This window comes from Mastomys coucha, unplaced genomic scaffold (assembly GCF_008632895.1).
Source record: "Mastomys coucha isolate ucsf_1 unplaced genomic scaffold, UCSF_Mcou_1 pScaffold1, whole genome shotgun sequence".
In the NCBI taxonomy this organism is placed as follows: Eukaryota; Metazoa; Chordata; class Mammalia; order Rodentia; family Muridae; genus Mastomys; species Mastomys coucha.
Genome location: NW_022196891.1, coordinates 24,351,573 through 24,361,741, shown reverse-complemented (window position 1 = coordinate 24,361,741; position 10,169 = coordinate 24,351,573). Strand labels below are relative to the sequence as shown.

General features: G+C 45.4%; 1 protein-coding gene across 3 annotated transcripts in view; it reads left to right on the top strand.

Annotated features, from left to right (window-relative positions):
- The window catches only part of Map3k19 (mitogen-activated protein kinase kinase kinase 19), a 54,249-nt gene that overhangs the window by 15,406 nt on the left and 28,674 nt on the right, over positions 1-10,169 (top strand). For all 3 annotated transcript variants that reach the window (XM_031381050.1, XM_031381049.1, XM_031381052.1), the window contains 4 exons: positions 1,444-1,598; positions 2,349-2,464; positions 4,390-4,502; positions 9,612-9,702. In XM_031381050.1, the coding sequence (XP_031236910.1) occupies positions 1,444-1,598; positions 2,349-2,464; positions 4,390-4,502; positions 9,612-9,702 (475 nt within the window). The remainder of the gene's footprint in view (positions 1-1,443; positions 1,599-2,348; positions 2,465-4,389; positions 4,503-9,611; positions 9,703-10,169) is intronic.

The following is a 10,169-nucleotide window of genomic DNA, read 5'->3' as shown; positions in this document are numbered from 1 at the left end:
CCCTCTCCTCTCCCCTCCCCTCCCTTTTCCCCTCCCTTCCCCTCCCTTCCTCTTCCTTCTCCTCTCCTCTCCCCTCTCCTCCTTTCCTCTTCCCTCTCCTCCTCTTTCTTCCTCTCTCCCCTCCCTTCCCCTCTCCTTTCCCTTCCCTTCCCCTCTCCTCTCCTCTCCCTTCCCCTCCTCCCTTCTCCTCCCCTCCTTGTCCCCCTCTTCCTCCTTTCTCTTTTATTCAAAACCGTCTCTCACTTTCCTAGAGCTTGTCAAGTATGCCAGTCTGGCTGGTTATTGAGGCCTGGAGAGCCACCTGTCCCAGCATCCCCAGCGCTGACATCATGGGTGCACGCTGCCACTCAGGTTCAGATGATTGAGCTCAAGTCCTCACACTTACTCAGCAAGCACTGTACTGACTGAGTACGGCCCCAGCATCACTCAGTCGATTCCACTGGCAAGCACTGTGCTGACTGAGTACGGCCCCAGCATCACTCAGTCAGTTCCACAGTTACCGGAGCATCTCTGACACAGCATACACATTTGTTAAATAGCCAACTTTGGTCGCCAAGCTGAAATGCTAGGCTCTCTCTCTCTCAGGCTTGTGGCCTTTTACTTTCCCAGCTCCTCAGGATAGGTACAGGGACAGAGTGTATTGAGGAGGCTGGGCATGTGGCTTAGGAGGAGGCTGGGCATGTGGCCTAGCCGGAAGAGTGTTTGCCTATCATGAATGATGCCCTGGGCCCAAACTCCAGTACCACATAAACCAGGTATGGTGGTTCACACCTGTCATCCCAGAGTTGGAGGTGGGAGGATCAGAAGTTCAAGGTCCCCCTTAACTACAGAGAGAGTTCAAGATCAGTTTGACCTACGTGAGACCTTGTTAAAAAACAAAACAAGACAAAAGGACCTGTCTCCATCAGGATATACACACATGTCCTGTTAACGCTCTCAAGAGTGTCAGCAAAGCTTAGAAGAGAGGCAAACTCCAGGTGTCATCAGGCCCTGCTCAAAGTCATTGTCCTGTTCCTTGCTGTCATGGCGAAGCATGGCTACACTGGCAAATTTAAGCTCATCAGAGATCTCAGAGCTGGGACAATCACAGGCAGGTTAAAGGGTATGAAGGCATCAGCTTCAGATCTGATGTGAAACTCAAAGACCTAGAAGATGAAGGAACAACCCACTCCCATCCCCCTCTGCTTGTCTCAACGTACTGACAACCTCAGTGGCTTCGAGGACCATGATGAAAACACACAGAAGGGAAAAACCTGGCATCCTAAATAAAATATCAATAAAATGCTTCAATGTAGGGGAGGGAGAACCTATTGTAGTTAAGGTATACCTTGCTCCAGGGGAAAAATGTTAAAATGAGAACTGGTCAAGAAATGAAACTGCAAGGATTAGTTTAAGTAGCCATACAGAAAAACCCAGCAGAAACAAAACCTCTTGTCGTTAAAGGCATGTGAAGAGTTCCTGGATATAAATTTCCCCAACTCGCACGGTCTGACCCCTCTGATGCTGGCTGTGAGAGATGTGGACCTATTTGAAAGTCTGGATGGATTAACAGTCTACAGACCTGATGAAGTTCTAGCCGAGCTCCTCCGGCACCATGCGTGAGTATGGGTGGTCAGTCGACACCAGCAGGAAGGCAGCTACTCCGCTGAAATAGGCCAAAATTACACGCAAACCTAGATGACTGAATTTTTACATCTTTACAAAAGGGAGTTCATTGTAATTTTGAGGAATGGACCAATATTGAAATTGACCATTATTCTTAAGATATATAGCTCTTTATTGGTTTAGATAATTGCTGCTTGGTGCTGCGGATGTAGCTCCGTTGGTAGACTACCGAGTTCACTCTCCAGTGCATCAGCCATATGTGGCCTATGTATCTGTTACTTTAACACGTGGGAGGTAAGGCAGGATCAGAAGTTCAAAGTCATTTTCAGCTACATAGCCGAGTTTGAGGCCAGCCTGGAATGACCAGCCTAGCCCATGCCTGGCTTACTCAGCATTAAGGATGGAACACATGGTTTTGTGCATATTAGATAAGCACTCTACCAATTGAAATACGTCACTAGGCCTCGTGTTTAAAATTTTGAGAACAGATTTCTGAGTTTGAGGCTAGCCTGGTCTACAGAGTAAATACCAGGACAGCCAGGGCTACACAGAGAAACCCTATCTCGAAAAACCAAAAAAAAAAAAAAAAAAATTTTTTTTTTGAGAACTGGTCATTCTCGCTGAAGTGTTTTGAAGTAATTATTATATACCCAACTTAAGCTTTCTGTTTATTTGATGTCAGTGTTCTTATGTCTTAACAGATTTAACTTGCTAATCTTTGATGCTTCTGCTATTTTCTCCAGAGATCCTAAGCTTTGTGACTTCAGTGGCAAGTCAGCAATACATTATGTGTCACAAATTGAGAGCTGGAGGAAGCAGCAGTTATTGGACATCCTGATGAATGCTATGCCCAAACCAGGTCAACATTTCTTTCTGGATGCAGATTCCCCAGTTTGAAAGTCCTGCTTGAAGCCTTTCTTTCTGTTTTTACATCTGTTTAATAGCACCATTTGTCTGTCTGTCTGTTTGTTTGTTTGAGAGAACTCAAACAAACAAATCCTCAGAGAAATCCTCCTCTCTCTCTCTCTCTCTCTCTCTCTCTCTCTCTCTCTTACTGGGATCAAAGGTGTGTACCATTACACTCTGCTTCATTTAAATAAATCAGTCAGTGACTATTGAGCAGTGACTCTTTGAAGCACAGGGTTATATACTCTAAAAAACACAAAGAAGTCTTGCTCCACACTCATGTGCGTGTATGTGTGTGTGTGTGTGTCTGGGTGTCTATGTCTGTATGTTTCTATAGGTAAGCCATAAGTCAATCTCCAGTGGTGCTCTACATCTTGCTTTTTTTTTTAATACAAATAATTAATTTATGTATATAAGTGTGTGTCTACATATATGTAGTGCTCATGGGGGCCAAAAGAGAGCCCCCTCTGGAGTTACAAGCAAGTGTGAGCTGCTGTGGATGCTGGAGAACAAACCTGGCTGTCTGCAATAGCAGCAAATGATCTTAACCAATACGCCATGTCTCCTGCCTTTTCCTAGAACTTGCCTATCCAGCTGGGCTGACTGCCTAGTTAGCCCCAGGGACCCACTTGTCTCCACCTCCCCGGCACTGGGACCAAAACTTCACACCTGGCTTCTTTTTCTACTTTGAGTTTAATTTACTTTAGTTTTAAGTGTATGGGTGTGTTTGCCTGCGTGTATGTCTGTTTACTACATGTGTGCCTAGCACCAGCAGAGTCAAAAAGAGGACACCAGATCTTCTGGAACTGAACTCACAGACAGTTGTTAGCTACCATGTAGGTGCTAGGAATCAAATCACCCAGCTCCCTGCAGAGCCATCAGTCAGTGCTTCTTAGCCACCAAGCCACCTCTTCAGCCCTTCTTTTTTAATTGCAGGTTTGGGGGATTGATTCCCGCCCCTTACGTTTGCAGGAAAGCACTTTTTCAACTGAGCTCTCTCCAGAGGCCTAGGTCAAGCTATTTACTGGACTAAGTGAGCTTCACAAATCCCCTCACCACTTTTTACTTTGATCTCTTTCTCGTATTATGGGGAATCATCCTCAACCCATGCTTCCAGGGCAATTCAAGAGAGCAAAGAAGCAGGTTGCCAGGCAACACAACCTTCAGGATTCTAGGCAAATCTATTTGGGAGAGAACAGAGAGGCTTTCTCCCACCCACACACCAACAGAAGTCCATTCAAGGGTTCATCTTTAGAGAAGGGGAAGGTCAAACATCTTTCTTTCCCCCTTCTGTAGGATCCTGGACGACAGGATCATCAACCCTGCTGATGGCTCAGAGGATTGAAAAGCTCTTCTCCGAGTTCCAGCACCTCAGAGGGTGTGGCTGTGAGAATGAATTGCTATAATTATGTTGATCCAAAATCTGACTCTTGGTAACTTTTTTTCTTGCATTAATTGTGTGAAGTATGTATGCAGTGTGTGTGTGTGCGTGTATGTGTGTGTGTGTGAGTGTCTGTGTGTGTGTGTGTGTTGTGCACGTACATGTATACCAGGGTTTAACATCAGGTGTCTTTCTCTATTACATTCTACTGTACTTACTAAGGCAGGTTCTCTCACTAAACCTAGAACACACTGCCCCTCCTAGAGGCGTCAGGCACCTTGCCCTGCAGATCCCCTGCCTTCACCCTCATGGTGCACGAATCACAAGCAGTCACCACAGCTGCCTGCCTGGCTTTTTATTACCTAAAGTTTCATCGGAACACCTGACCATCATTTCAGGGAAACTTGACAAAAAGGAGCTGATCTTAAAACTCAAGACAGATCTTCACGTGAGACTGTTGAGTCTTATCAGAGCACGGTGTTGTTTCTTTTTGACAGAAAGACACGCTGAATCACTGCTTGACATCTGTCATGAGGCAGGCTCCACTCCAATGGAGATGACAGTTTCCCAAACTGAAAACATCACCTTGCAGAGCATCAGCAGCAGTGAGGTAAGAGGAAATGGGTGGGGGTCGGGGGGAGGAAGGGGAAGGAGGAAAGGGGAGAGGGGGAAAGGGCAGAGAGGTGGCTCAGTGGTGAAGAGTGTGCTCTGCAGCTCTGCATCTGCAGAGGACACAGGTTCAGTTCCCAGCACCTGCATGGTAACTCACAACCACCTACAACTCCATTTTAAAGAATCCAATACCCTCTTCTGACCTCCAAAGATGCCAGGCATGCAGGCAGTACATGTATATGTACATGCAAGCAAAACATTTGTGTAGATAAAATAAGATGAATAAATCTTTTTTAAAAATGGTTTTGAAAAGCACAACAAGTCGGGCAGTGGTGGCACACACCTTTAATCCCAGCACTTGGGAGGCAGAGGTAGGCAGATTTCTGAGTTCGAGGCCAGCCTGGTCTACAGTGTGAGTTCCAGGACAGCCAAGGCTACACAGAGAAACCCTGTCTCAAAAAAATATATTTATATTAACATAAAAAAATACAACAATAAAAATGAAATGTCTTGTCCACCTAATATTTTATTTGTACTGCCTCAATTTTTTTTTTTTTTTTTTGGTTTTTCGAGACAGGGTTTCTCTGTGTAACCCTGGCTGTCCTGGTACTCACTCTGTAGACCAGGCTGGCCTCGAACTCAGAAATCCACCTGCCTCTGCCTCCCAAGTGCCGGGACTAAAGGTGTGCACCACCACCACCCGGCAAGCCTCAATGTTTTGTAATAATCACATATGATTTATATAAATATTAATATCATGCATATGTATTTTTGAGGCAGTCTTGTTATATTGTGTAGTAGTGAAAGCTGGTCTTGAACTCCTACCTTAGCTTCCCAGGATCCCATAGTATGTAATGCCACATTCAGCTGATTAACTACAGTATTAGAATAATCATTTTTAAATTGTAAGTTAGGGGCTGGAGAGATGAGAGCTCAGTGGCTAAGAGCTCCAGCTGCTCTTCCAGAGGACCTGGATTTGACTCCTGGCACCTAGATGGGAGCTCACAACCATCTGAAACTCCAGTACCAGCAGATCTGACATCCTTTTCTGGCCTCAGCTAGGACTGCGTGCATGTAGTAGACATACATGTAGGCAAAACATTCATTTACATAAGTTAAAATGCAAATTAGCTAATTAACTTGGAGTGTGTGTGTGTGTGTGTGTGTGTGTGTGTGTGTGTATGATTGTACACAGGCGTGTCTTAATTTCTACTGTCACAACAAAATCCATATACCGAATGAGTGGCTAATAAACAACAGAAATTTAAGCCAGGCAGTGGTGTTGCATGCCTTTAATCTCAGCACTTGGAAGACAGAGGCAAGCAGATCTCTGTGAGTTCAAGACCAGCCTGGTCTGCATAGCAAGTTCCAGGACAGCCAGGGCTACACAGAAAAATCTTGTCTCAAACAAAGCAAAACAAAACAAAATGACAAAAACAAACCAAACCAGAAATGTATTTCTCAGTTCTAGAGACTAAGGAGTTAGAATAGGTTATTGTTGTGTGACTTTTTAGACATAAACATATGCCTAGCCATCTGTCAGGGGACAGACAGTAGACCAAAAGAAAGATTCCACTCGTAGCCAGCTCAGTGAAGCAGTGAGTTTATTGGCTTTTTTATGGGATCATGGGCAAGGGGCTGTATACAAGACCCTAGGTGACTCAAAGGCCATTGGATCACCAAAAAGCAAATGGGTGATGAATCCAGGAAAGCTGCATCCTTGAAACTTGTGATCTATAGGTACTTCAATTAAACAGTCTCCTCCTCTTTCCTCTCTCTCTCTCTCTCTCTCTCTCTCTCTCTCTCTCTCTCTCTCTCTCTCTTTCTCTTTCACTTTCTCTCCATCTCTCTCTCCCTCTCTCCTTCTCTCTCTCTCTCAGTCTTCCCCCAGCCCCAAGTAATATATTTTTTTTTTACAGCATATATAGCCTCAGGGTAGGTCAGAGTCTTGGTAGCTTTATGAGCTTCCTGAATCTTAGGAGCTCCCTCCTCTCTGCAGAGGGAATGTTTCAGTTCAGAGTGCATACACGCTGGAAGCCTTTGGTTGGTTGGTTCCTCTTTCTGGCTCACTGGGCCACTCAGGCCACTGTGAGGGCTCCACTCTCAGGAACTAATTCCCACCTAAAGGTCCTACTTCCTCCTGGCATCACTCTAAAATTTAGGACTCTCCTTTTGGGGAGACAGACATTCAATCTGTCCCTATCTTGTGTGTGAATAACACAGAAGGCAGTTCCCATTTTATCTGTATTGAATTCCATGTCATAGGATTCTATTTATTTTATACAGTTTTTAATTTTTTCATTAATACTTTTTTCAGTGTGGGAGCCTTTTCATTTCTGAGTATTTTTTACCTTCTAATGGTATTTAAATTTTTAAATTACATTTATTTATGGAGAATAAAACTCAATAAAATGCATAGGACAGTACACATGGATGTCAGAAGACAACTTTTGGGGGTCAGTGCTCTCTTCATACCTTGTGGGTTCCAAGATCAAACTTCGGTCACCGTTCTTGGCAGCAAGGGGCGTCCCCTTGGACTGAGATATCATCTGTCTTAGTCAGGGTTTCTATTCCTGCACAAACATCATGACCAAGAAGCAAGTTGGGGAGGAAAGGGTTTATTTAGCTTACTTCCACATGGCTGTTGATTACCAGAGGAAGTCAGGACTGGAACTCAAGCAGGTCAGGAAGCAGGAACTGACTCAGAGGCCATGGAGAGATGTTCCTTACTGGTTTGCTTCCCCTGGCTTGCTCAGCTTGCTCTCTTATAGAACTCAAGACTACCAGCCCAGGGATGGCACCACCCACAAGGGGCCCTACCCCCTTGATCACTAATTGAGAAAATGCCCCACAGCTGGATCTCATGGAGGCATTTCCCCAACTGAAGCTCCCTTCTCTGTGACAACTCCAGCCTGTGTCAAGTTGACACACAAAACCAGCCAGTAAATCACCCTTGCCATTCCAATGGACTTTTAAAGAAATCTGTTCACAACCTAGTTTCCTATGCTTTCTATTCTCCGGCCCTTCTTTCTTTTGGGTTTTAGAATCTCCGGGGAGCTGTAGTGTTTTTAAAGCTCACAGTGCTAGGGTTATAGGACTTGGTTATGGAACTGAGGCTTAGATTCGCCTTCCCATTGAAAAACTGTTTATTTCTGAGGCAGGTCCCCACGCATCCCAGGCTGGCCTCAAACTGCTTGCAAAACCAAGAATGACCTTGAATTCCGGAGCCCTCTCTCTGCCTCTGCTTCCCGAGTGCTGAGATTATAAGTGTGTGCCACCATACCCAGTTTTATATGGTGCTGGGCACAGTCAGCTACATCCCCAGCCTAGATATAGAAAATTAAAAGCACAAGATCAATAGTAACAACTTCCATTAAAGGAGAATATCATCAACAGTAACTCTGAGGCAGATGCTTCGGAATGGTAAAGATGTTCACTCCCACCAAGCCTGCCTCCCTAAGTTCAGTTCCTGAGACCCAGGTACTGCAAGTAGCAGACTGAATCCCACAAGCTGGCTTCTGACCTTCACACATGCACTGTGCCACAAGCATGCATCCTCATGTGCACACACACACACACACACACATATACACAAAGCTCAATAAAAAAATCTTTTGAAGTCAGGTGGTGGTGGCATGCACCTTTAATTCCAGCACTCAGGAGGCAGAGGCAGGTGGATCTTTGTGAGTTCAAGGCCAGCCTGGTCTACAGAGCAAGTTCTAGGACAGAAACCCTGTCTTAAAAAAATAAATAAAAATAAAATAAATGAAAATACATTTTAAAAATTAAATACAATGACTTCTATCAAACAAAGAAAACATTTCGGGCTGGTGAGATGGCTCAGCGGGTAAGAGCACTGACTACTCTTCTGAAGGTCCTGAGTTCAAATCCCAGCAACCACATAGTGGCTCACAACCACTCGTAATGGTGCGTCTGAAGTCAGCTACAGTGTACTTATTTATAATAATAAATAAATCTTTGGGTCCGAGCTAGCAGGGACTGAGCAAGCAGGGCCAACTGAAGAGAGCAGGGTTGATTGGAGCAAGGAGGGCTGACCGGAGCAAGCAGGGTCTACTGGAGCGAGCAGAGGTCCTAAAAATCAATTCCCAACAACCAGATGAAGGCTCACAACTATCTGTACAGTGCATACTCACATTCATAAAATAAATAAATAAATCTTTAAAAAAAAGAAAAGAAAAGAAAACATTTCCCGTTGAAAAGTTCTGAGTACTTGTTTGTAGATCCAGCTGGCTTTCAAACGTAAGGATTATTTTCTAAAAGGCCACAGGCAGTTTGAGAAGTTGTGCCCCATGCTCAGAGCAGCCCTAGAGAAAAACTGTAATCAGCTTTGCTGCCTGCCTCCCTCTGGGGTTCTGTCTGCAGCTTCCATGGGAGCAGGGGCTTCTTTTTCTTCCACCATGCCCCGGGGAGCAGCTGTAGGATGACGCTGTCGCTGTCCGTCCCTCTGAGGTTGCTTCCCTGCCACTGTGACTGAAGGGTTCTTTTCCGCTTATCCACGCAGAGGGCATTTGTAGCAGCTTAGCAGCCGGGGATGCTGAACCCGGAAAGTAGAAGATGCGATGCGGAGGGTGGGATTTCAGCTTTGATCTTCCGTTTTCATTAAGCAATTAATCGCTTCTGTTCTGGGGTATGTGGGGGGCTGAACCTTCCTCCATGTTTAAAGTCCTAAGTACTTTATCCAATTTAGAAGAAATTCACAGTGTCAAAAGTGACTTAGAAAGTCAGCATTCACCCTGCCGACAAAACAGTATGTTGAATCACCACTTTAATGTCTAAGTGTAAGAAGTGTGTGTGTTCACACATGTGTGCATACATGTGCATGCACATGTGGAGGCCAGAGGCCAGCCTGGGCTATTGTTGCTCTGGAGCCTATCTTTCATGGCTGGCTGACCCCAGGTAGCACCCCCCCACACACACCCCCCCATGCTTCTGCTTCCCAGGGCTGCTATTACCAACGTGTGCCCCAACACCAAGCCTTTTCATGTGGATCGTGCTTACTGGGCTCAGCTGCTCGTGCCTGTGTGGCAAATGTTTGACTGAGCATCTCCCCAGAACCTCTCTGAGCTTTCGTTCTGTGATCTGACAGGACTTTGACCTTGAAGATGACTTCAGCCCGTCCATCTTGGCTGGGGTGGGAACAGTTCCCAGGGGTGAAGGCTGGCCACGAAGGACTGAAGGTATCTGCTTCCAATCACGACGTATCCCTAAAGATAGCACTAGTGCTTTTGGGGTTCTCTGGGAATTTCAGAAGTATGTGGTGCAACTTTGAAAACAACAGACAAAAGAAGAGAAACGAAAGCTGGAGAGACAGCCACTGATAAAGTGCTTGCTTTACAAACATAAGGGCCTGAGTTTGTTCTCCAGAGCCCACATTAAAAAAAAATGCTGGGTGTCAGTATGAGTTTGCAATCCCAATGCCTCAGCCTACCTGGTGAGCTTCAGGCCAGGGGGAGACCCCGTTCCCCAAAGACAAAAACAAAATGCACAAAAAATTAAGACGGACAGTGCCTGAGGAATGACACTCTGGCTTTGTGTGTATGTTCACATACATAAACACACATTTAGAAGGAGAGGGAGAGGAGGGAGGAAGAGAGAGAGGAAGGGAAGGGGAGGAAGGAAAAGAGAGAGGAAGGGAAGGGGAGGG